The sequence below is a fragment of the Berghia stephanieae genome, chromosome 9 (assembly GCF_034508935.2).
Source record: "Berghia stephanieae isolate SIO BIC M18660-M18661 chromosome 9, UCSD_Bste_1.3, whole genome shotgun sequence".
Taxonomy (NCBI): domain Eukaryota; kingdom Metazoa; phylum Mollusca; class Gastropoda; order Nudibranchia; family Aeolidiidae; genus Berghia; species Berghia stephanieae.
In genome coordinates, this window is record NC_088368.1 from 564,119 (window position 1) to 592,096 (window position 27,978).

At 39.4% G+C, this 27,978-nt stretch overlaps 2 protein-coding genes across 2 annotated transcripts in view; one reads left to right on the forward strand and one right to left on the reverse strand.

Moving 5' to 3' along the window:
* The window catches only part of LOC144979431 (uncharacterized), a 198,183-nt gene that overhangs the window by 98,381 nt on the left and 71,824 nt on the right, over positions 1–27,978 (forward strand). The gene's annotated exons all lie outside the window — the stretch shown is intronic.
* LOC144979425 (uncharacterized) overlaps positions 1–27,978 on the reverse strand; it is a 75,860-nt gene that overhangs the window by 43,611 nt on the left and 4,271 nt on the right. Inside the window, exons 4-17 of the mRNA XM_078926068.1 lie at positions 22,150–22,225; positions 21,357–21,496; positions 18,219–18,353; positions 16,996–17,219; positions 16,254–16,383; positions 15,347–15,535; positions 13,369–13,590; positions 9,965–10,067; positions 9,180–9,500; positions 7,786–7,866; positions 5,723–5,762; positions 3,605–3,935; positions 3,149–3,215; positions 2,157–2,446 (exon numbers count right to left, since the gene is read on the reverse strand). Of these exons, the coding sequence (XP_078782194.1) occupies positions 2,157–2,446; positions 3,149–3,215; positions 3,605–3,935; positions 5,723–5,762; positions 7,786–7,866; positions 9,180–9,500; positions 9,965–10,067; positions 13,369–13,590; positions 15,347–15,535; positions 16,254–16,383; positions 16,996–17,219; positions 18,219–18,353; positions 21,357–21,496; positions 22,150–22,225 (2,349 nt within the window). The remainder of the gene's footprint in view (positions 1–2,156; positions 2,447–3,148; positions 3,216–3,604; positions 3,936–5,722; positions 5,763–7,785; positions 7,867–9,179; positions 9,501–9,964; positions 10,068–13,368; positions 13,591–15,346; positions 15,536–16,253; positions 16,384–16,995; positions 17,220–18,218; positions 18,354–21,356; positions 21,497–22,149; positions 22,226–27,978) is intronic.

A 27,978-nucleotide genomic window follows, 5' to 3' on the forward strand; every position in this document is an offset into this window, starting at 1 on the left:
GGGTGAGAATGACTGGTCACATAAAAGGAGAAAATTTTTCATTGTGAAGATCATGACCCACCCATGCAACTATAACCTATACATTTAAACTTCACTCAAATTCACTGAGATTCGATCCAAAATTTGTCTCGCAGCAATTTCTGACACGACTCGGAGAATTTCAAAAGTTGAAAGTGTAATTAAATTTGGGGGTTGTAGTAGGGATGATGATGGTGGTGGTTGTAGTAGTAGTGGTGGTAGGGATGATGTGGTAGGGATTATAGTAGTACTGGTCGTATGGATGATTGTATGGTGGTGGTTGTAGTAGCTGTGGTAGGAATGATGATGTAGTGGTAGTTGTAGTAGTAGTAGTAGTAGTAGTAGTAGTAGTAGTAGTAGTAGTGATCTTAGAGATGATGTGATGGTGGTTGTAGTAGTGGTGGTAGGGATGATGATGTGGTGGTGGTTGTAGTAGTGGTGGTCTTTTAGAGATAATTGTGTGGTGGTGGTTGTAATAGTTGTGGTAGGAATGACGATGTGCTGGTAGTTGTAGTAGTACTGGTGGTAGGGATAATGATGTGGTGGTGGTTGTAATAGTAGTGGTGGTAGAGATGATGTAGTGGTTTTGGTGAGTGTTTTTTTTTTCAGTGATAATAATAGCAATTTGTCAAAAAGGAGGATAATGTCTCCGTCTATCGGTCAAACGCAAGCAAAGTGTAAAAATAACAGGAACATAGTTTTGTATTGGTATTATGTAATATATTACTATTACTAGTATAAATCCATTCTTATCATTAAACATAAATTTAGTTCTTGTAAAGATTTAATGGATGGTGTAGAGAGAGAGAGAGAGAGAGAGAGAGAGAGAGAGAGAGAGAGAGAGAGAGAGAGAGAGAGAGAGAGAGAGAGAGAGAGAGAGAGAGAGAGGAGAGAGATATGTGTCCCTCCCCTTCCCCTTCAACCATCAACTAGCTAATCAAAGAACACCACTGGTCGTCTGTGTCAATTGTGACATCTGGTGCCATTCAGTCTGGCCCGACGTCATAAAAACGGGACCGTCACTAAATTTCGCGAGACTATTGCACAGGTGTCAAAATATGACATAAGACATAATGGTGATTTTGTGGTTTTGAGGGAAATGTTTGACACGGCAAATTCAGCGGAAAATTTCTGAGAAATTCTCAAAATCACTGTTTATTTATCAAATTTTTTTTTTAAAAAGGAGGAATTGTGATTGGGATGGGCATAGATAAACTACCATTTAGGTGCCCAAATATTCGACCGGCGGTGACAGCCCAAATTATTCACCCGGCGAAAAAGTTCCGGCTCAAATCTCGATTTTTTTCTTCTTCTTTAAAAAAATTTTTTTTTTTTTTTGGAATAGTGACGACAGACAAAAACCGGAGGTTCCGGATTAAAACCGGCTGGTGGTAAAAAAACCGGATTTCCGGCTAAAACCGGAAAAGTGGCATCCCTGACTAATGCCCTTAATAGTGGATCGACAACTATCCTTTTTCGGACACATAGTAAGGAAAGATAAGAATGAATACCTGGCAAGTTGTGGAAAAATACCTGGTAAACGCGCCCGGGGGAGACAAAGAAAAACACTCATAGACCAACTGAAGGGCTTCACCAACCTAACAATCCAAGAGCTGTTTGAAAAAGCAAAGAGACAGGGAGGAATGGAGAGAGATAATTCATGCAGTATCCGAAGCCTGGACCAGGCATGGAACCTAGAAGAAGAAGATAGCGCTATATCCACTAAACGTGCCCAAAGCACTTTACAAGAGGTCCCTGGTCAACAGCAACATTTAACATGTAGGACGGGACATGACGCCTGTTAGGCGATATTACAATTTTTTGGACAAAGACAACGCTGTTAACGGCCAGGTACTCATTTTACACCTGAGTACGGTGAGAGAATGTGAGTAAAGAACCTTTTCCAAGGACTCAACTATGCGCCAAGCGCAAGGCTCGAACCCAGGACCTTCCGATCCGAAAGCGAGTGTCATACCACTAGACCACATAGCCGTAGTAATAGTAGTAGTAGTCGTAGCAGTAATACGACTAGTAGTGGCATGACTAATAATATCTACAGCAACAAACATTCCAAATCCTTTCCATATTCATTCTGACTGACTATAGCATAGTAATAGTAGATAGAATCAACCCCTTACCACATTGGCTCCCATCATACTGGCGAGGACTGAGGTCAGATCTAGATGAATAGGAGCACCCGGTGGACCCCCAGGCCCTCCCTGTGGACCCCCCGGGCCTCCAAACAAACCAGCTAGCATTTGCATAGGGTTGAAGCCAGCAGGCATCCCGGGAATTGACGGACCTCCTGAACTGGTCGCCGTGTTTGGTTGGGGGTTAGAGGAGGAGGAGGTGGTGGCTGTGGTTGCCGCTGTTGAAGTCGCTGTCATCCTGTTTCCTCCATTGTTGTTGCGAGCAGTGTGATGATGTACTGTGAAATGAATTGGAAAATTGTGGTTTTGTTTTACAAACTATGGTATAGCCATTCTGTGAGACAAGTGGTTGTAATGGATTGAATACCATTTTTAAAAGGACACGTTTTTGCTACATCTAACATCATGTTTGATGTCTACTGATTTTTGTTATGAAATTGGGCTTTGTAAAACTTTGACTTTGAGCATGTTTATTGGATATTGTGCTATATAAAAGCTCAATGTTTGGTTAGTTTTTTGATTCCAAACCCATCCATTCCCAAGGAATCCCAATGGCTTCATTGGTAACCAACCACTCAAATCAAAGGGACCAGCCCATCAGTCCCGGATACAAACAACATTTTTTTCAGACTCCCAAGCCCACCCACCACAAATTGGGCAGCTAGCTCTGTAAAATCTGGCAAAAAGCACTTTGCAACTGACTAGAGTCCAAACACAGTGCAAAGTATAATAGCATGACTGACTTAATAAAGCTTTCGACCAGCAATGTCGTCCGATATTACAATTTCGGTTGTAGTGAAAATTCAATGTTTATTTAATTATAAATAAACAATGATACTGATGCATAATCCACCGAGCATAATAAAGATTACTGTTAAATGTAAACTTTTACTTCCTTTTTAAAATCATCCGTGTTAGTGCCCGTCATTATGATGCAATTATTGTTTCTCCCCCCCCCCCTTTCCCCTGTTTTCACTAACCATGACCACCGACTTGACCTATGAGGTCTCCTACCATCCCAGACACCATCGTACTCAAGTTGGGAACCTGGAAGGTACAGAACAGTTTATTAATTGGTGGCTGGAAGGATGGATGAATGGGTGGGTGGATGGATGGATGACTGGATGGATGGACTTGTGAATGAATGGATGGATGGATGGATGGATGACTGGATGGATGACTGGATGGATGGATGGACTTGTGAATGAATGGATGGATGGATGGATACCTCTCTGTGAGGAAAGAACAATTCAGTTATTAGAAAGGACAAAAATCTAAGAGAAACTTGGATTTTGAATAAATTCTTAGTTTTTTTCTTCTCTTGTTACGACCCTAAGACAATCCAGGAAAATTTTTGTAGCACTTAGGAAAAACAACTATTCAATTATGACTGTAATTAATGAAAATCTTCAAAGATAATATTCAGCCCAAATGACCTGTTGCTGTCCCTGTGTCCGGTTGTTCCTAGCGGCCCGTCTGGCTGTCTGAGACAAGTAGTGATGGGATCCACAAGGCAAGGCTGTGTCTACAAACCCACGATTACCATGGTGGTGTCCACCTTGTTGTGGAGGTGGAGGTTGAGGGCCCCCTCCACTGGTGCTGTTGGTGGTGGTAGTGGAGCCCACAGTTCCCTGGGGTCTTGGCTGGGCCTGACGGGGACCAAGGGGATACGGGGTGGGCCGACCTCTATTGATAAGGATGGGCCGTATATTTCCGGTTGGTCTTCCCATGTTGTTTATACCTGGAGGGGTTGGAGTCCCAGCAGGGCTGTTGAAAACAATCACATTGAATGCAGTGTTAAATATAGGAATAAAATATAAACATTTAAACAGCACATATCCACAGATTTACCATGCCCAATGTGCTTAACTTTGCTGCATTTGCCAGATGGCATTTCTTCAAGGCAATAAGTTGAATGTTGTTGTCATCACGTTTATCTTTGTCGGAATTGACATTTTCTTTTTGTAAATTTTCAGAAGTGACTTCAAAAGGTACGAATAATAAAAAAGTGTATTCTATGGCCCTAAAAACCTAAAAAGAGTTGGGTTTTTTTTTAGAGAAATGTGTATTTTGTCTGCATGTTTAGAACAAAGTGTGCATTATACAAACATTTACATAAAAGCTAACACAAACCCACAGCAAAATAAACTCTGATCATTCAAACACATTTGCAGCAATTGCCAGGAATTACAAAATTATCTGGTTTATCAAGAAACTAAACTAAATGAGCATTTTAAATTACAGTCCACTCTGGATAATTGCAACACCTTGAGATCAGCGAAAATGTTGCAATTAACTGAAGTTGAGTTTCCCATCCCCTATTGCAACATTTTATATACATATGGTAAACCCAAACCAGTTGTAAACATTGTTCTGAGTCCACCACAGACTGAGCAACATGATTGAAATAAAAACTATATGACAGCCCTGTACAGATTTTGACAAGCAAAAGCAGCTTTGAGGCAAGTCGACATCTTATTCAGATTTGATTCACTTTCACTCTTTTGCTCTCAATATATGTAAGACTCATAGAGATAAGAGAGAGCCAATAAGCTTTCACCAAACTCGTTGGTCACAATGCACAGTTGTCAATCCCATAACAAAAGATATCGTTCAGTCTCTCTTTACAACTGTCATTATCTACCTGTTGTAAAGACTATGCCCAGCCCCTCGCCTCCCATCTAATGACCACAGATGACATCACAAATCCATACTACAAGCCCTGCCCTCTTTTGTCTCTAATAGAGTGAAGTTGTGATTAACCGAGTTGCAATTATCAGGAGTGGACTGTGGTACCAAGGCTTGCAATCTACAGACAGGTGTTCACTGAACCCAGGCTTGAATAGCTTATCATTGATAAAGCCTCGTCAAATAAATCACAAACCCACTATAATGACGAAAACATCAACCCAAACAACAACGACAACATCACTACTTCCAAAGATAGTGACAACAACACCATCATCACCATTACACCATCATCATCATTACACCATCATCACCATTACACCATCATCACCATTACACCATCACACCATTACACCATCATCACCATTACACCATTACACCATCATCACCATTACACCATTACACCATTACACCATTACACCATTACACCATCATCACCATTACACCATCATCACCATTACACCATCATCACCATTACACCATTACACCATCATCACCATTACACCATCATCACCATTACACCATCATCACCATTACACCATCATCACCATTACACCATCATCACCATTACACCTCATCACCATCATCCATTACACCATCATCACCATTACACCATCATCACCATTACACCATCACACACCATTACACCATCATCACCATTACACCATCTACACCATTACACCATACACCATTACACCATCATCACCATTACACCATCATCACCATTACACCATCACACCATCATCACCATTACACCATCATCACCATTACACCATCATCACCATTACACCATCATCACCATTACCGACGATTACATGAAAAGAGAGACAGAGGCAACAACCATAGCTGGTTGACCTATGACCTACCTGGCCGTGTTGGCACCACTGGGTCTGGTCTGACTGGAACCTGAGGTGGGAATGGAAGACAAAATGTCATTAAGTATCCTTACAACTACCATCATAACTGTTACCACCACTACCATTCCTGTAAGACCACCACCACTTGCACCCCAATCACTGTTACCACCACGACCACCACCAGTACAATCACTGTACCATCACATCTAACACCATCTTTACTATCATCACCATAAATTACTTCTACTACAACCACCAATCACAACCTCCCACAGGCAAACTCATCAAAAAATGAGAAATTCAAGAAAACCAAATCTGTATCAAGTGAGACCCCACCACTTCCAGCCAAACGATTCCACCCACTTTAAAACAAATTCATTTAGCAAAGTTAAATGTAGCCACTGAAAGTGTACACTATTTCCTCATTATAATTTTTTGGCAGAAGATCCTTCATTTCTGAATAATGTTTTCCATTAATCAAATCAGGAAATCTGAGGAAAACGAAACACAATGACAATGTTCATTATTGATGTCTTGTCTTTTTGTGTGGAATGTTAGATGGAAACCACACTTGTTAGGGTTATTAATGATCTTCTCTCTTTTTGTAGACAATGGTTCACGTTCTTTGCTGAATTTTCTTGACCTATCTTCCGCTTTTGATACAATCAATCACAATCTACTCCCCAAACGTCTTGAAATTACTTATGGCGTCTCTGGTGCAGCGCTTGATTGGTGTAGGTCATATTTGTTTAATTGTAAACAGATTATTACGGTGGATGAATATAGATCTGAGGAAATCATTCTTGACTGTGGGGTCCCCCAGGGTTCAGTACTTGGACCTTTTCTTTTTGTTCTGTACATTGGCCCTCTTTCTAAAATCATCATAAGTTCCAGTCTTACCATCAACATCAGACATTAGTTAGAAGTGTATCCAAAGTGTCATAAATAATAATGTGAAATTGAATGTAAGCTTCAATTTAAGTACAAAAACAGATCTCATCTGGTTTTGTAATTAAATTGAAGCTTACATTCAATTTCACATTATTATTTATTTCTTCGAGCTTCGAGCCAGCAACATTTACATTATCCAAAGTGTCAAGAAATGGATGAACGAGAACAGTCTGAAAATGAATGACGATTAGACGGAGCTGCTGCATGTGGGAAACAGGAAGTGGAAAAGTGAAACAAATTTGAAGCGGGGGGGGGGGGGGGGGGGGGGGGGGGGATTCTTCCATTCAAATTGTTGACAAAGTGAAAAACCTCGGCACATTCTTAGACTCTGGACTGTCGATGGAGCATCAGTTTAATAATTTGGTTAGATCTCTCTTTTTCCAACTAAAAAAGATTGCTTCCATTAGACGGTTCATATCTGAGGATGTGACCAAACAATTGGTTGTGTCCCTCGTGATATCAAAATTGGATTATTGTAATGCTCTGTTGTTTGGCGTTTCGCAATATAATCTGAGACGTCTTCAGATTGTCCAGTACAGCGCTGCCAGACTAGTATTCATGAAGCGTAGGTACGACTCTGCCTGACCTTTGCTTCATGACTTGAATTGGATGCCTGTTGAGAAAAGGATTGAATTCAAAGCTTGCGTTTTAGTGTATCGTTGTCTTGAAAGTATGACCTGAGATGCACATTCCTCCCACCAAATCCAAGCATCAGTAACACACTTTATAGTCACCTGGAACAACTACAAAAGACGTCTAACTTCTACGTCATGGCACAAGACCGAAGGGCTAGAGCTCAGGTGGTCGCTGGTTCGGATAAGTAAGTAAGTAAGTAAGTAAGTCTTGAAAGTACTGCCCCTTCCTACGTTTCGGAACTAATTGAAAGATATTCAAAACCCCGCCCCTTACGTTTGGCCAGTGATTCCACCAAACTAGTTGTCCCCCGAATACACAAAAAGGCTGGAAAGAGATCCTTTTCTCATTTTGGGCCCTCTGTTTGGAATGCCTTCCCACAGAGCATTCGTGAAAAAGAAGGGTTTTGACCCCAAATCGTTAAATGCTTGAAGCTGTTCTACTCATATTTGTTTATGACTTTATAAAAGTTCAAGCCCATGACAAACCTTGTGGTTGGACGTGTATCCCACCGGCCACTCCACCAGGATGGACTACATTGACTTGTACTGGTTGACCAGCTTGGACGCCTGGAAAAATACAATCAATTGTCAATTTCCTTTTTGGGATGCAATAAATTATTATTTTATTATTATTATTAGGTCAGGGTAACCACAGACAAGAGGCAACTCGTCAAAACTGTGTCACTCCTTTGTCCACATTTCACCCCATAATAGAAGAGCATATTTTTATTTCATATTTGACACAATGACAAGAATCATGAAAAAATCCTGGACAGAAAGAGTGACAAGTATTGGATCCAACAGACATTATTTGGTTCATAGGAATTTCAGACACCACTCGTATGAATCTCAATGGCGGAAGAGGTATTTGGCATTGTGTTTACATATTGTATAGTTCTATATAGATAACTGATTAGAATTATACTATGATACATTATAAACACAATGTCAAATACAATCCCACACTTTCCTTAGCTCCAAAATCTAATGGAAGTGATTGTAGTACTGGTGGTAGTAAGAATAATGTGGTGTTGGTGGTTGTAGTAAGCTCTAAAACCTAATGGTAGTGATTGTAGTACTGGTGTAGTAAGAATGATGTGGTGCTGGTGGTTGTAGTAGTAGTGGTAGTGATAATGATGATGTGATAGTGGTTGCTGTAGTAGTAGTGGTAGTGATGATGTGGTGGTGGTTGTAGTAGTAGTAGTGGCAGTAATGATGATGTGGTGGAGGTGGTGATGGTTGTAGTAGTAGTGGTAGTGATGAGATAGATGATGATGATGAGATAGATGATGATGATGATGATGATGATGATAAGATAGATGATGATGATGATGATGATGATGATGATGAGATAGATGATGATGATGATGATGATGATGATGATGATGATGATAAGATAGATGATGATGATAAGATAGATGATGATGATGATGAAAGATAGATGATGATGATGAGATAGATGATGATGATGATGATGATGATAAGATAGATGATGATGATGATAAGATAGATGATGATGATGAGATAGATGATGATGATAAGATAGATGATGATGATAAGATAGATAATGATGATAATATAGATGATGATGAGATAGATGATGATGAGGAGATGATAAGATAGATAATGATAAGATAGATGATGATAAGATAGATGATGATGATAAGAGATGATGCTGATAAGATAGATAATGATGAGATAGATGATGATGATAAGATAGATGATGATGATAAGATAGATGATGATGATGATGATGATGAGTGGCAGGTCTGTTTAACACAAGAGAAATCATCATAGGCCTTGCGGCTTTGAAGGGCTGATTGACCTATTGATGGCTGTAACCCCCACTCCCATCCCCACCCACTTTCTCCTTCTCTTACCGTGATTGTTCAAGATTGACTGTACAATATTTTGTAGCATTCCCCCAGGCAGACCGGGCACATTTGGCAAGGCAGCTAAACCACTTCCTGTTCCCCCTATATTCACGTTTGTTGTCGGGCCCATTGTGAAACCAGCTGTGGCTGCAGTCGTCCTACTAGTGCCAGTCGTCGTCGTATTTGATGTGGCATTATTACTGCTGGTGGTGGTGGAGGCAGTGGTAGGTGCAGATGGTGTAGAGGATGAGGCATTGTTGCCTGCTGGATTTTGATTGGTGGAGACAATGGAAATGCTGGTGCCTGGCATTCCACTGGTATCAAACTCTATAGAGTAATCATGTTACATAATTATTATTACTATTATCATTGTTTATATTTTTATTATTATTACTAATATTATTATTATTATTATTATTATTAATGTTTATACTATAATAATAATTTTTAAAAAATTATTATTATGATTATTATCAATATCATCATCACTATTATTGACCGAATTCTACGAGTGGAGAACCTCCAGTATCAGCCTTGATGATAAAGTAGGGAGCAGGCACTGGTGTAAGAGAAACATCTGATGAAACAGTGCCAGACAAAGCAGAGAGAAAATATCAGAATAAAAAAATCCCAAAATATCAACTTGCTTCAAGGCAGGCAGATTTTTTGGGATGTTTCCTGTTATTTTCTTTCTAGTTTTCTTTATTCTGCTTTATCAGCCATGCCAAATTGAGTGTAAAAGAATAAATCTTTGACATCTTCATCCCTGAGATTCTAGATATTCCACTTACGTATGCCGCCTCCTCCTCCACCCCCTTCACCAAACAGGATGTTGTCGTCGTCTGTGACTACAGCAGCCTGGATATTGTGTACAGTCACAATGGGCTCCCCAACCTGAGGACAAATCAATCAACATGTCAGTTATCAGAGCTGACAATTTTCAAAAAGGAGGAATATTTCCAGGCTTCCATGGACTGCGCATTTTATCATAAATAATATGCAATGATGATGATGATGATGACCAAAGCCATACCAATTGTGCCAATTTGACGCCATAGCCCTACTATAATACTGGCCGAAGCACCAGGATGATTGACCTTAGGGGTTAAGGCTATCGTATTCGTTACACAAGGCGGGGAAATTGAATGCATGATTAGGTACCGTGTGTCGTCAGCAATCAAATTTTCGCCATTCTTTGTTTCGTTGTGTTCGTAACACAGAGAGGGGTTATTGAATACGTAATTAGGTACCGTGCGTAGTCAGTAATAAAATTTTCGCCATTCTTTGTTTCGTTGTGTTCGTTACACAGAGCGGGGAAATTGAATACGTAATTAGGTACCGTGTGTAGTACCGTGTGAAGTCAGCAATCACATTTTCATTCTTTGTTTCGACTTCACTGGTCACAACTGCTTTGTTTTCTCTCGCTTCATTCAATTCGCTGGATTTTTTAAATTTTATGTTTTTAATTAAGTGGAAATGTGATTATCATTGTTGACATTCAGGAATTTAGTTTACTATTTCTTTATCGGATTATTTATTCATTTTTCTAAATCACTACTTGACTTAGAATTCCATCATCATGGGAAAGAAATGCAGCACGTATGGCTGCAAGTCGGGCTATGCTAGTGCGACAGAAAAAAATTCCAGTGTACAGTTTTCCTCTTGATCTTAATGAAAAGTTGCAATGGGTTCAAGCCATGCCTGACCAATTATCTGTTGATCAAGTGACCAAATATATGGCTAAACATTTTCCAGATTCAAAAATGAAGAAAGCAGGAAAATTTATGGTACCAGCTGACCCTCCCACATATTTCCCTGACGCACCATCATCGTGTGCTGGTGTCCCTCAACCAAAAGGTAGAACAACAACAAAATCAACCGCTGCATCTAGGGTTCCTGATGAGGATCAACAATTGAAAGAATTTCGTATGAAAGACATATTAAAATCCTCTACATTTCCTGACGATTTGCAGAAAAAATTAGAAAATTACTCAGGTACTTTAATTTGGGGAAAAGACGATAACTTTTCTTTCCTTGGTGAATCGAGAGATGGGCCTATTTATGCTTTTTCAATTCATTTTACTTCCTTGGGTGTAGACAAACACAGAAACATAAAGGGAATTATTTATGAAGCATACGCAGGTGTCAAAAAAGTAAAGCACCCTGCTATTTGTAAAGAAATCAAATGCTGGTCACAATTCCAGGAGCTAGTTAATTTCATTTGCTCATCTATTGACACCCAGGATGACAAATTCAAATTTATTGAGAGACAAATATATCTGATGAACCTTCCAAAAAACAAAATGATATATGCAATGGATGATTTATGCAAAGCATTTTCATGGTATGCCGTTTCAAGACATCTGTATTCTCAATTGAGAGAGGTACTTCAACTTCCATCAATAACAACACTTCAAAGAGTAACGAGATCAGCAAAGAACATTGATGATGTCAAAATTTTTTCGTCTTTTTTTAATTCTAAAGAAGAAAGGAGCAGGGCTTGCATTATAATTGCAGATGAAATTTATGTCAAAGCTTCATTAACGTACAGAGGTAATGTTTATTTATGAGGAATACCAGCTCCATGAGTGATGCACATTTTTGGTGTTGTAAAAAAATGTATTAATTAAATTAATAAATATTTAGTGAATAGTACAAGGGCTTACTTTTCCGAGTTGAAACGATAAACAAATAAATAATTAAGTAAATATAACACAATAAATAACCATTTGACTTTGACCATTTATATGTAATACATGTTCATAGATTCACCCTGGCCATTGTGTCCGTCACAGGGTTACATTTACCTATCTAAAAGTGCAAAATAAAATCGTAGAGTATTGAAATGTTGATGACATAATTTAATATTAATATGGCATAATTTAAAAATTCTGTTTAAGACAGTAAGGAAGTATCAGATAAAACTAGAAGGAGTTTGAATATTAAAGTGACAAATATTTCAGAATCATTGCAATCAGGTTTACAGTAAGTCTTAAAATAAAGGTCATACTTTAAATTTCTTGTAAATCTCATTAAACCATCTAATATCTTTTCATAATACAGTAATTATGTTACAGTGCCTATTACTGGGATGCCCAATGCTCATGTATAGAATCGATTTAAGAATAGAATATTGTGGTTACAGGCATATACAAATTGAATCTTGGAAAGCTTGCAAGAACATTATTTTGTATTATGGTGAAATGTTTTTAGTCTCGCTAGTTCCATGCCATTCTCTTAATGCAGAGTTCGCCTATCGGTGCATCTCTAGTGTTATTCAAACTCTTGAAGCGTATAATTTTAAAGAGACACTGCCTAGCATTTCCATCAGAGAATAAGAGTAAAGCAACAAGAAAAGTTGCCAAATTATCATCAACATCAATGTAACCAACTAAAACATCGCCACTGTTGCTTGTTTAAGGTAAGATGCAATCTTCATCATCATCATTGACACCACATATCATTATCACCATTGTCATCACCATCATCATTTGTCCCTTCCCCAATCTTTTATTATCTCCCAAACATAATATCTTTTTCATTGTATGACCTACCCCCTTCCCTCTCCAACATTTTTCTTCCCGTTATAAATTTTTTTGCTCATTATAAAATTATCACAACTATCTTCATCATTTCCTCTTTAACACTACTACTGCTACTACTACTACTACTACTACTACTACTACTACCATCACCACCATCACATTGAGGTGCTTCTTTTCCACAAAACTATGTTCGTTGTTACTCATCAAAGTTCAGTGTTGACTATCAAACTGCCCACTACTGTTAAAAAGAAACAAAATCCCCCAAAGGTCTCTCTCTCTCTCTTTCTCTCTCTCTCTCTCTCTCCCCCTCTCTCGTTGTTGTATTTTTAGTCCATCTCAAATAAAGTTTTGTGTACGCTTATTTCTATACAAAGCTTAACTTGCTATCTCGTCATGATTTATAATTTGAATATAATATAGACTATTTATTAGTAAATCATCCCTCCGACACGTTTAATGAGATAATTAATTACAACTCGCCTCTTACATCACTGCCCATTGTATCCCGGTCTTTAGTAATTCTCACTAACACTAGACTAACACACTATCTGCACACTACACAGCGCTAGTCAATGGCCTTAACCAACTCGGCTCGATACGCGTGCGCCAAGGCCTTGACTCTTTCAGTACGCCATGTTTGACGCCCATACCTGAATTCCTTCTACAACAAGTGGTGAGGTGTTTTGACCAGCATCCACTGCCTCTCCTGCCACAACGCCTGTCTGTGTGTTGCTGGTTGAGGTGGCTGTCTGTGTGTTGCTGGTTGAGGTGGCCGGTTCACTGGTGGCTGTCTGTGTATTGGTGGAACTTCCACCCCTCCCTAGCCCCCTTCCATTGCCATTACGGTCTGATGCCCTTGCTCTTAAATTCATCTGATCAGAAAAATCACAAAAATGAAATAATTAAAATATTCTCTTTCCTTTGGTCTTGAGATATGACCAGCCCTGCTTACTTAGACATTCAAAGGGTCTTGAGATATGACCAGCCCTGCTTACTTAGACATTCAAAGGGTCTTGAGATATGACCAGCCCTGCTTACTTAGACATTCAAAGGGTCTTGAGATATGACCAGCCCTGCTTACTTAGACATTCAAAGGGTCTTGAGATATGACCAGCCCTGCTTACTTAGACATTCAAAGGGTCTTGAGATATGACCAGCCCTGCTTACTTAGACATTCAAAGGGTCTTGAGATATGACCAACCCTGCTTACTTAGACATTCAAAGGGTCTTGAGATATGACCAGCCCTGCTTACTTAGACATTCAAAGATTCGTAAAAATTGCCGTCACTGAAGCTAACTTCACAGAGGATTTAATAACACTTCAAAAATCCTTTAAATAATGTAGCCTGGCATTAACTTTTATTTCCTATACGTTGTAATGACCAAGAGATGCTGATGGAGTTCTGAAATGGAAGACAAAATTTTGTAATTCTACGAATTATTCTTAAATTCTTAATAGTAGGGAGGTGTGTATTTCATGTAGACTTGAATTGAATGAACCACTCACGTGTATGGGTATGGCCATGGTGTTGGGTGGTGACATGTCAATGAGAGAATTGAACGAACCACTCACGTGTATGGGTATGGCCATGGTGTTGGGTGGTGACATGTCAATAGAGAATTGAACGAACCACTCACGTGTATGGGTATGGCCATGGTGTTGGGTGGTGACATGCCAATGAGAGAATTGAATGAACCACTCACGTGTATGGGTATGGCCATGGTGTTGGGTGGTGACATGTCAATGAGAGAATTGAACGAACCACTCACGTGTATGGGTATGGCCATGGTGTTGGGTGGTGACATGCCAATGAGAGAATTGAATGAACCACTCACGTGTATGGGTATGGCCATGGTGTTGGGTGGTGACATGTCAATGATAGAATTGAATGAACCACTCACGTGTATGGGTATGGCCATGGTGTTGGGTGGTGACATGTCAATGATAGAATTGAATGAACCACTCACGTGTATGGGTATGGCCATGGTGTTGGGTGGTGACATGTCAATGAGAGAATTGAATGAACCACTCACGTGTATGGGTATGGCCATGGTGTTGGGTGGTGACATGTCAATGAGAGAATTGATTGAACTACTCACATGTATGGGTATGGCCATGGTGTTGGGTGGTGACATGTCAATGAGAGAATTGACTGAACCACTCACGTGTATGGGTATGGCCATGGTGTTGGGTGGTGACATGTCAATGAGAGAATTGAATGAACCACTCACATGTATGGGTATGGCCATGGTGTTGGGTGGTGACATGTCAATGATAGAATTGAATGAACCACTCACGTGTATGGGTATGGCCATGGTGTTGGGTGGTGACATGTCAATGAGAGAATTGAACGAACCACTCACGTGTATGGGTATGGCCATGGTGTTGGGTGGTGACATGCCAATGAGAGAATTGAACGAACCACTCACGTGTATGGGTATGGCCATGGTGTTGGGTGGTGACATGTCAATGATAGAATTGAATGAACCACTCACGTGTATGGGTATGGCCATGGTGTTGGGTGGTGACATGTCAATGAGAGAATTGAATGAACCACTCACGTGTATGGGTATGGCCATGGTGTTGGGTGGTGACATGTCAATGAGAGAATTGATTGAACTACTCACATGTATGGGTATGGCCATGGTGTTGGGTGGTGACATGCCAAACATTGGGGACACAGGCACGGCGATGCCTTGACGGGGGGATGGACTGTGCATGTCCACCATCACATCACTCAGGCTGTGCATCACATGACTCATGGCATGGACGGCCTCCATCACACGATTGGCCACCTCTTGGGCATTGCGGGCCTCCTGACAAGGGAGGGAGAGAAAGAGGGAGGAGGGGGGGGGGGGTGAGGGAAACAGAACATAAGTGTAAATGAATAATAATAATAATATATGGTTTTTATATAGCGCCTTACAAAGCGCTTAATGAATGGTTTCTCATTTTCATTTTTTAAAATGCTTGTTTCCGATAAAAAGTCATTTGTCGTCTGTTTATTTTAAGAAGCTTTTTCTAAAAAAAAGATGATATAATTTTGTTATTTTGATGCTTGACAGTGCTTTTGATTTGTGATAGACACACATGGTCTGGAATGGAGGACATTTACAAAGCTTTAAAATTGAAGGGGAATGACAAGTTTTAGGGTTTATAAAGACAAGGTAGAATTTTGAATTTTGATTCCACTTGAATCTTTCCCAAAGGGAGTCCCAATAGCTCAGTTGGTAGAGCACCCACTCCAATCGCAAAGGGACTGAGGTCCAGATGTCCAGATTTATTTTCTGACCCCCCCCCCCCCCTTCTCACTTTCTGCCCACTTAGCTATAATTAGGTAGCTGGTCTGCTATATAAGGCAGAAAGTACTTTGTATTAGACTAGCGTCCTATCCAAAGGGTAGCAAGCAAATGCTATTGTCAGTTTTACGCTATAGAAACTGGGATTAACTCATGGGTCTAATGGCTGTGATGGACTACTATTTGTATATTTCAATAGTTCCAAAAAAGGCCATTCGGCCCTCATGCCACATACCTGAGAGGATGGTGTGTACGTCTGGTCCTCTGTCAAATAGTCTCGGTACCGAATCAGGTGTGGCTCCATGCGTCTGCTGGTCACCAGAACTCTGTCCAGGAAATCTGCCAAGTCTGTGGCCGAGAGACCTCTGGAATAACAAGACCAAGGATCGTATCAATGGGGGAGAAATTATTCCAGAACACGACTATAGAGGCACGCTCCTTACATGGGACAAAGAAAGACAAAAATCTAGCCTAGATGGCACTGTGAGTTCCAAGAGCTTTCACAACTGGTCGACCGCAATGGTGCTTGTTTGCACTACACTTGACAAGAATCAATCTCAACCAATTGAAAAAATTTATCAAATTTTCCAAATATCTCTGGTTATTCTCTCATATGAATGAATGCATGGAAAACCATGATGTGCCTACAACTCATCATTTTTAACGATTTAAAAACTTTTTCATTGGAGCTTTTCAAAATTTTTATATAGAGCAATATCCCCTAATCATGCTCAAAGTGCTTTACAAGAGATCCCTAGCCAACAGCAATACTTATCATCTACAACAAGATATGACACGTATAAAGGCACACGAGTGTCAAGAGAATGTGAGTAAAGAACCTTTTCAAGGACTCGACTGTGCACCACTCAAAGTGGGTCTGGAAACCAGGAGCTACCGATACAAAGGTGAGTGTCCTAGCCACACGTACTAGTTGGCATCTCTACACACAGTCAATCAGTTATTTTTGTCTTTCTTACTCTGGGCCTTGGCTCCTGGAGGTGGACGAGTCACGACTTCTGGGCTGGGACGGTTGCTGTCCACTGATGCTTGGACCAGTGGTTGGAGTCGGTGCCGTGCTTGTGGTCGTCTCCCTTTGTGAAGAGGAAGTGGGAATGGATGTGTCCATGTCCTCTTGTTGTGTGTCCTGTGTCCTCCCTGCTCTCTCGTCCCCCGACTGTGAGCCCTGAATGCCAATTCTTTGCTGTCAGACAGATAGACATTGATTGGTTTACAGCATTTGCCACACGTTTACGTCATATCAGGGCCAGAAAAAAGGAAGAAAACTGGATCATTAAAATAAATTTAGATTTACAATGGAAAGCACGCATGAAAAAGTAAGACAAAGGGGAATGGTTTAAATAGGGAACTGATGTAGATTCCAAGAGCACACTATGAATGTACTTAGTTTGAGATCACCTTCATGACACAAGCACAGGTCCCCACTAAGACAAAGATAAACACTCTCAAATGTTTACAAATCATTTATAATCCATACAAATATGTAATAGTGTACAACAGAGAGATAATTTTACAAGGAAAAAAAATACCATCTCCCAAAACTAACACTTTACACTTGACTGTTTCCCTCTAAGCCAAGGACTCTGACAAGGGAAAAGACAAAACTAACTAATCTCATTCCAAGACAAAGACAAAAACCAAGTTGGAAAACAGATACAGGGGTATAGTAAGCGACGACCTCCCTGCCCACTGTGGGAGGTCGAGAATGCCACCCAGACAGAGACAGAGAAAATACATCTGGTATATTTGTCAAAGATTGATAGGTGGGACAATGGTCTTCCCTCCAGTTATAAAAATATACTGAATATACAAAAATTAATATACAGTTTCAACAAATACTGAAGTCTAAACATGGAAAGGTTCGAGCATTAAATCTTTCTGCAGCCAATATCAAAAATAGTTAAAACATTAATTTATACCAGAAAAAAAAAGTCTTCTAACTGTAAGTTTTACTGCCAAAATGGTAAAATAATAATAAAATGTAAAAAAATCTCTTTAAGACAAAAAAAAAAAAAAAAAAAAAAGAAAATCAATATAAACTTGAATATTGAATGTGACTATCACCTCCAAGAGGTCCAAAATGGTAAAATAATAATAAAATGTAAAAAAATCTCTTTAAGACAAAAAAAAAAAAAAAGAAAAAGAAAATCATATAAACTTGAATATTGAATGTGACTATCACCTCCAAGAGGTCCAAGGCGTCGTTGATGATTCCCACATTGATCTCAGCTTGTTGAATCCTACGTCTGGCGTCAAGGGTGGTGGCCGCTGTGTTCATGCCACCAAAATGGATCTGGACGTCTACCAGGTTACCATCCTGAAAATCAAATCATTGAGTATATAACACAGTGAATCCCATGTTAAACACGGTGAATCCCATGTTAAACACTGTGAATCCCATGTTAAACACGGTGAATCCCATGTTAAACACAGTGAATCCCATGTTAAACACAGTGAATCCCATGTTAAACACAGTGAATCCCATGTTAAACACAGTGAATCTTATGTTAAACACAGTGAATCCCATGTTAAACACAGTGAATGCCATGTTAAACACAGTGAATCACATGTTAAACACAGTGAATCCATGTTAAACACAGTGAATGCCATGTTAAACACAGTGAATCCCATGTTAAACACGGTGAATCCCATGTTAAACACAGTGAATCCCATGTTAAACACAGTGAATCCTATGTTAAACACAGTGAATCCCATGTTAAACACAGTGAATCCCACGTTAAACACAGTGAATCCCATGTTAAACACAGTGAATCCCATGTTAAACACAGTGAATGCCATGTTAAACACAGTGAATCACATGTTAAACACAGTGAATCCCATGTTAAACACAGTGATATCCCATGTTAAACACAGTGAATGCCATGTTAAACACAGTGAATGCCATGTTAAACACAGTGAATGCCATGTTAAACACAGTGAATGCCATGTTAAACACAGTGAATCACATGTTAAACACAGTGAATGCCATGTTAAACACAGTGAATCCCATGTTAAACACAGTGAATGCCATGTTAAACACAGTGAATGCCATGTTAAACACAGTGAATCACATGTTAAACACAGTGAATCCCATGTTAAACACAGTGATATCCCATGTTAAACACAGTGAATGCCATGTTAAACACAGTGAATCCTACACAGTGAATCATGTTAAACACAGTGAATCCATGTTAAACACAGTGAATCCCATGTTAAACACAGTGAATCCCATGTTAAACACAGTGAATCCCATGTTAAACACAGTGAATCCCATGTTAAACACAGTGAATCCCATGTTAAACACAGTGAATCCCATGTTAAACACAGTGAATCCCATGTTAAACACAGTGAATCCCATGTTAAACACAGTGAATGCCATATACACAGTGAATCCCATGTTAAACACAGTGAATCCCATGTTAAACACAGTGAATCCCATGTTAAACACAGTGAATCCCATATACACAGTGAATGCCATAAACACAGTGAATCCCATGTTAAACACAGTGAATGCCATAAACACAGTGAATCCCATGTTAAACACAGTGAATCCCATGTTAAACACAGTGAATGCCATATACACAGTGAATCCCATGTTAAACACAGTCAATCCCATGTTAAACACAGTGAATCCCATGTTAAACACAGTGAATGCCATGTTAAACACAGTGAATCCCATGTTAAACACAGTGAATGCCATGTTAAACACAGTGATATCCCATGTTAAACACAGTGAATGCCATGTTAAACACAGTGAATCCCATGTTAAACACAATGAATCCCATGTTAAACACAGTGAATGCCATGTTAAACACAGTGAATCCCATGTTAAACAAAGTGCGTGATATCCAGCCATGTTTAACATGGTGAAGCAAATGTTGAACATACTGAACTGAATCCCATGTTTAATACAGTAAATCCCACGTTTAATACAGTAAATCCCACGTTTAAACCAGGGAATCCCATGTTTAACACTTGGAATTAATACTAATTGATATATATGAGAAAAATAAGGCTTTAGACACCAAAACTTTTGGAGAAGGTAGTACTGACACAATTATCATCTCATCTCAAGAACAACAGTTTGGAACAACCCTTTCAGTCAGCCTACAAATAGCAACACAATACTGAAACGGCGCTTCTTAAAATCTTTAATGATTTGTTATGTAATGGAATTGCCCTTAAATGGTTTACATCATATTTACAGGATCGATGACAGACTGTCATGGTGAATGGTGTTCAGTCAGAACAAGTTTTTTCTAAACTTTGGAGTGCCACAAGGCTCTGTTCTTGGCCCTGTCCTTTTTACGGTAATATATGCAGCCCTTTCTAGTGTGATATCCAGATTCAATCTGAGTTATCATTGTTATGAAGATGATATGCAAATTTATGATTCAGCACCCCTAAGTAATTTACAATTCTTAATACAACGAATTTCGAGCTGTTTTAATGAGATTAAATCTTGGATGTACCATAACAATTTAAAATTAAATGATAGTAAAACTGAGATTTTAATGTGTGGAAGGCCGAGTATCCTTAAACAGGCAAATAATAAATCACCTATTACTCTCGGAAATAGCACAAAAGAATTTTCAAATAAAGAAAAAAACCTTGGTGTCATCATTGACAATGATCTTTCCATGACAAGCCACGTGAATAGTACCATACAATCTATGTACATAGAAATGAAAACAATAATAATAAACTCATTGTACGCAATAACCAAAGATACCCGTGAGCAACTCTCCTTCTCCGTGAGTTACATTGGCTTCCTGTGGAAAAAAGACTTGCCTATAAGATTTGTACTGTTGTCTACAAATCCTTGAGCACCAACAGTCCCTCCTATATTAAGACCTTCTAAACATATATACCCTCAATAGAAACTTGAAGTCAAGCAATGACCAATCAATCCTTGTCAAACCTAAGCCATTGCGTAAAATAGGTGGACAATCTTTTCAATTTTCAGCCCCCCATTTTTGGAACTCTCTCCCATCACATGCGAGATGCTCAGATTCGTTGACAACTTTCAAATCTCGCTTAAAGTTTTATCTTTTTACGTCATAATGTTGCAATACTTTTATCATATTGTGTTGTTGTTAAATTGAATTTGTATCACTTTTCCATCAAACTTGTCTTACTGTAATATGTTTTGTTTTATATCATTGTAAAGCGCTTAAAGCCTGTAACAACTGGGTAAAGCACTATATAAATGCCATTTATTATTATCATTATATGTTGGTATAGAAAAAATGTTGGTATAAGTGGTGAGCACTGTAAATTTTTAACGGATTTCCCATTTTCAAGATGAGAATTGACATACCGGACCAACGAATCCAGGAGGATGATGGTGGTGGTGGTGATGATGGGGGGAGGGTTGGGATGTGGACCCCCCATCTGTGCTGGTGGAGGTGGACGATGGGGGGGCCCGCTGAACCACGTGGACAGCTTTGCCGTGAATGTCTGAGGAAAACAAAATGGAAAAACATTATCTAGAAAGTGTCCGTTTTTTGTTTGTTTTTAGGTCATTTCAGCGCCAGTAAAAAGGAAGCAAATGGGATAGTAAAAACAATTTTAGGATTACAAAAGAAAAGTAAGACAAAGGGGAATAGATGTAGATTCCAAGAGCATTCTATCAATGTACTTAATTTGAGATCACCTAAAAGTCACATCCAGACACAAGGATCCAACTACAAGGAAATCGACTGTTTGCCTCCCCACTAAGGACCCTGTCAGTCAATTACGCCTTGACATAAACATTAAATCATTTGAACAACATTCATAATGATAATAAATAAAGACACAAACAACAAAAATAATAATAATAATAATAATAATAATAATAATAATAATAATAATAATAATAATAATAACATAATAATAATAATAATAATATAAAAAAACAAAAAACAATACTAGTAGTAATAATAATAATAACAATAATAATAGTAATAATAATAATAACAATAATAAAAGTTAAGAGAGAGAGAGAGAGAGAGAGAGAGAGAGAGAGAGAGAGAGAGAGAGAGAGAGAGAGAGAGAGAGAGAGAGAGAGAAAGAGAGAGAGAGAGAGAGAGAGAGAGAGAGAGAGAGAGAGAGAGAGCTGACACACCCACCATATTCCCTGAGTTCCTTATCATCCTGCATGACACGTCCATGGAAGATGAGTCGCTGTGTATCTGCTGGAATTTCCTGACAATAAAAACACAACCATGTTGATTCAATACGTCCACCTTGTCTCAATGACTCAACCTGTCTCAGTGACCCAATCTGTCTCAGTCAACTCATCCTGTCTCAATCGACTCATCCTGTCTTTGTCACTCAATGGCAGGTTAAACCAATAGATATGAAATGAATTAAATGAGTCTCGTCCTGTCTAAACAAAAGATCAAACCACAGTCGTGTTCCTTGCGTAGAAATCTATAAATCCATCTCAACATGATCCAAAACAGACTAGCTTGCTTCAAAACAATATTTTAAAAATCAAGATAATTTTTTTTTCAAAAGATTGAGTTCAGATTTCACCCAATTCATAAAGGGAATTAATCAGGAATGCTTATCTTTCTAAACATTTAATTTTCTCATTCAATGCCTTTCAATCAAAGATGTTGATTTCATTAGGATTCTACTTCACTCAATCAATGTAACAAATAGTGAAAGTATGAACACTATCTGAGAACATTAGAAGTATATTCCATGCTTAAATGAATATGCCTAACCCCCCCCCCCCCCCCCCCCCCCCCAACTGTCCAACATAAGTGATTGGGTGGCTAGTTCTGTAGGATCTGGTAGAAAGTAAGTGTGATAAACGAGCGTCATGTTTGAAGGAAAGCAAGCAATTGCTACTGCCCGTTTCAGGGTGTAGAAACTGTAATAAAATTGCAGCCCCATGGATATGAAGGACATATCAATTTTCAAGTATTTACAGCATGTTGTGTAAGTAGCACCAGGGGTCATGAATGTTATGTCAAAGTTGAGGGTTTGTAACACAACACAAGGTCCATCAGGCCTCTTCCATAGACTATGTCAAAACACAAGGTCCATCAAGCCTCTTCCATAGACTATGACAAAACACAAGGTCCATCAGGCCTCTTCCCTAGACTATGTCAAAACACAAGGTCCATCAGGCCTCTTCCATAGACTATGTCAAAACACAAGGTCCATCAGGCCTCTTCCATAGACTATGTCAAAACACAAGGTCCATCAGGCCTCTTCCATAGACTATGTCAAAACACAAGGGAATCAAACGATTCCATAGACTATGTCTAAACAAAAGGTCCATCAGGCCTCTTCCATAGACTATGTCAAAACACAAGGTCCATCAGGCCTCTTCCATAGACTATGTCAAAACACAAGGGAATCAAACGATTCCATAGACTATGTCTAAACAAAAGGTCCATCAGGCCTCTTCCCTAGACTATGTCAAAACACAAGGTCCATCAGGCCTCTTCCATAGACTATGTCAAAACACAAGGTCCATCAGGCCTCTTCCCTAGACTATGTCAAAACACAAGGGAATCAAACGATTCCATAGACTATGTCTAAACAAAAGGTCCATCAGGCCTCTTCCATAGACTATGTCAAAACACAAGGTCCATCAGGCCTCTACCATAGACTATGTCAAAACACAAGTCCATCAGGCCTCTTCCCTAGACTATGTCAAAACACAAGGTCCATCAGGCCTCTTCCATAGACTATGTCAAAACACAAGGGAATCAAACGATTCCATAGACTATGTCTAAACAAAAGGTCCACCAGGCCTCTTCCATAGACTATGTCAAAACAAAAGGTCCATCAGGCCTCTTCCATAGACTATGTCAAAACACAAGGTCCATCAAGCCTCTTCCATAGAGTATGTCAAAACACAAGGTCCATCAGGCCTCTTCCCTAGACATAGCTGCCAACCCGGTAATTCAATTAAGAGGGAGATTTGGAACAAAAATCAGGGAGATTACATTTTTACTTTGTGCGTGCACAGCTGGGCTGTATCTTTTAATAATCTCTTCAGGTTGTACACTATCTACTAAAAACATTGCTTTGAAAAGCTTAGAAGCATGGTCAGAGGCTGCTAAAGGAATGTTGTGCTCCAATAAAAAAGAAGTAAATAAAGTCTCTGCCCTAATCACAGCTTCATCCACTGGCGTTGATTTGGAATTTGAAGAAAAGAAGGATGTAATTGGTTTGCCACTAGTTGAAGCTTTGGCATTAATCAAATGTTTCTTAGAATTAACATGCCTCTTGACATCGTCACGTCCACCATACATAACACTAAACTCTGAATGACACATTTTGCACATGGCGAATGAGGCGTCTTTTCCTTTAACTATACATGGAAATTCAACACTATACTAAAATCAACAAAGTCTTTAGGCAGTATAAAAGGCAAATACAAATTACTCCCAATTAGAAAGAAACCGTCCTCAGCAATTGAAACACGTTGTAGTTAGGAAATTTTGAAAATTGATGAAGACTTAAGGCAGGGCATAAGCAAAAGCAAATTATTCTCAATTGAAAATATCGATACCACAATATATTCTTTTACAATCCTATTGAGCAGTAAAGTTAGGTGCCCCAAACGTAAACAAAGGTCGAGAAGCATGTGGCAAACCACATGTTCCTGTCTTGACAGCTCACGTTCCAATGTAAATAATAGAAAAAAATAACCTTTAAAATTTGGCTGTTAGGTGGCAAAAGAAACACATATTCATAAATACTCGATCATGCATCAAATAATGTCTAGATATGGATATTTTATGGAACAAAAGGTAAAATTTTCTAAAATTTATCAAAAGTTACAGTCTATCTATTTTTAGACCAGAGCAAATTATTGCGCTGGTGTGAACAAAACGAGAATTATTCGGAGCCTGATTTTCATAATAATTTAGCCTTATATTATTATTTCTGCAACTGTTAGATTTTATGTAAACATATTTTCAATACTGAAAGTGTATTGCCTACAACTCAAACTACAAAATTGGGAGACCTATATTGTGCGTAAATTATTCCGGTTCCTAACGGAAATCACTAGCAACTTGTTATTGTTTACGTTTGGGCAGCAACTTTACTGTTCTATATAATCTATTGCCACATTACTGGTATCGATTCTGTTGCTTTCATAGCATCGACCAGCCAAAAAAAAAGTTGACAATTGATTGTCTAGAGAACCAGCAACTCATCACACTCAATATTCAAATTGATAAATTTCCGGGAGATTTCTGGAGATACTAAAAAACTGCGGGAGAGCGGGAGACCGGTGATAAATACGGGAGACTCCCGCAATTTGCGGGAGGGTTGGCAGCTATGCCTAGACTATGTCAAAACACAAGGGAATCAAACGATTCCATAGACTATGTCTAAACAAAAGGTCCATCAGGCCTCTTCCATAGACTATGTCAAAACACAAGGTCCATCAGGCCTCTTCCATAGACTATGTCAAAACACAAGGTCCATCAGGCCTCTTCCATAGACTATGTCAAAACACAAGGTCCATCAGGCCTCTTCCATAGACTATGTCAAAACACAAGGTCCATCAGGCCTCTTCCCTAGACTATGTCAAAACACAAGGTCCATCAGGCCTCTTCCATAGACTATGTCAAAACACAAGGTCCATCAGGCCTCTTCCATAGACTATGTCAAAACACAAGGTCCATCAGGCCTCTTCCCTAGACTATGTCAAAACACAAGGTCCATCAGGCCTCTTCCATAGACTATGTCAAAACACAAGGTCCATCAGGCCTCTTCCATAGACTATGTCAAAACACAAGGCCTTCCATAGACTATGTCAAACAAAAGGTCCATCAGGCCTCTTCCATAGACTATGTCAAAACACAAGGTCCATCAGGCCTCTTCCATAGACTATGTCAAAACACAAGGTCCATCAGGCCTCTTCCATAGACTATGTCAAAACACAAGGTCCATCAGGCCTCTTCCATAGACTATGTCAAAACACAAGGTCCATCAGGCCTCTTCCATAGACTATGTCAAAACACAAGGTCCATCAGGCCTCTTCCATAGACTATGTCAAAACACAAGGTCCATCAGGCCTCTTCCATAGACTATGACAAAACACAAGGTCCATCAGGCCTCTTCCATAGACTATGTCAAAACACAAGGGAATCAAACGATTCCATAGACTATGTCTAAACAAAAGGTCCATCAGGCCTCTTCCATAGACTATGTCAAAACACAAGGTCCATCAGGCCTCTTCCATAGACTATGACAAAACACAAGGTCCATCAGGCCTCTTCCATAGACTATGTCAAAACACAAGGTCCATCAGGCCTCTTCCATAGACTATGTCAAAACACAAGGTCCATCAGGCCTCTTCCATAGACTATGTCAAAACACAAGGTCCATCAGGCCTCTTCCATAGACTATGACAAAACACAAGGTCCATCAGGCCTCTTCCATAGACTATGTCAAAACACAAGGGAATACAACGATTCCATAGACTATGTCTAAACAAAGGTCCATCAGGCCTCTTCCATAGACTATGTCAAAACACAAGGTCCATCAGGCCTCTTCCATAGACTATGACAAAACACAAGGTCCATCAGGCCTCTTCCATAGACTATGTCAAAACACAAGGTCCATCAGGCCTCTTCCATAGACTATGTCAAAACACAAGGTCCATCAGGCCTCTTCCATAGACTATGTCAAAACACAAGGGAATCAAACGATTCCATAGACTATGTCAAAACACAAGGTCCATCAGGCCTCTTCCATAGACTATGTCAAAACACAAGGTCCATCAGGCCTCTTCCATAGACTATGACAAAACACAAGGTCCATCAGGCCTCTTCCATAGACTATGACAAAACACAAGGTCCATCAGGCCTCTTCCATAGACTATGTCAAAACACAAGGGAATCAACGATTCCATAGACTATGTCTAAACAAAAGGTCCATCAGGCCTCTTCCATAGACTATGTCAAAACACAAGGTCCATCAGGCCTCTTCCATAGACTATGACAAAACACAAGGTCCATCAGGCCTCTTCCATAGACTATGTCAAAACACAAGGTCCATCAGGCCTCTTCCATAGACTATGTCAAAACACAAGGAATCAAACGATTCCATAGACTATGTCAAAACAAGGTCCATCAGGCCTCTTCCATAGACTATGTCAAAACACAAGGTCCATCAGGCCTCTTCCATAGACTATGTCAAAACACAAGGTCCATCAGGCCTCTTCCATAGACTATGTCAAAACACAAGGGAATCAAACGATTCCAATAGTCAATACATGCGACCATGTGGTCTTGTGGTATGACACTCGCCTTCAGGAGGGATGGCTCTGGGTTCGAGTCCTGAGTTGTGTGTAGTCGAGTCTCTTACCGTACTAATGTGTAAAATGAGTAGCTGGACGCTAACAGTGTTGTCTCTGTCAGAAAAAATTTGTAATATCACTAAACAGGTGTCATGTCTCGTCATACATTTTAAGTGTTGCTGTTGGCTAGGGACCCCTTGTAAAGCGCTTCGAGCATGTTTCGTGGATATTGCGCTATATAAAAGTACAAGTTATCTTGATAGATTTCTATCATTTCAAGTTTATTTCACATATTCGTATTGATTTTCTAGCGATCAAATGTTTGTGGATTTTGGACAAATTATTCATTATCAAAATTGACAAAAGAAACATAATAAAAAACTAGAGTATTTATAAAGCCCTTTACATGGGGACCCAAGCCAACAGCAACATTGAACATGTAGGACAAGACATGATGCCAGCAAGGCAATTTCTCACTGGTTGACAAGCCTGCCAGTTTCACATCACTCTATTTACACTTCAACTAAAAAACAAACAACCAAAAAAACCAGTCAAACAAATCAACTTTTACGCAGCCCAACATTGACTCACTAAATGTACTCAAAACACTTTACAAGCAGTCCCAAGCCAACAACAACACTGTATAATGCTAAACACACAAAGCCTGTTAGTTGCT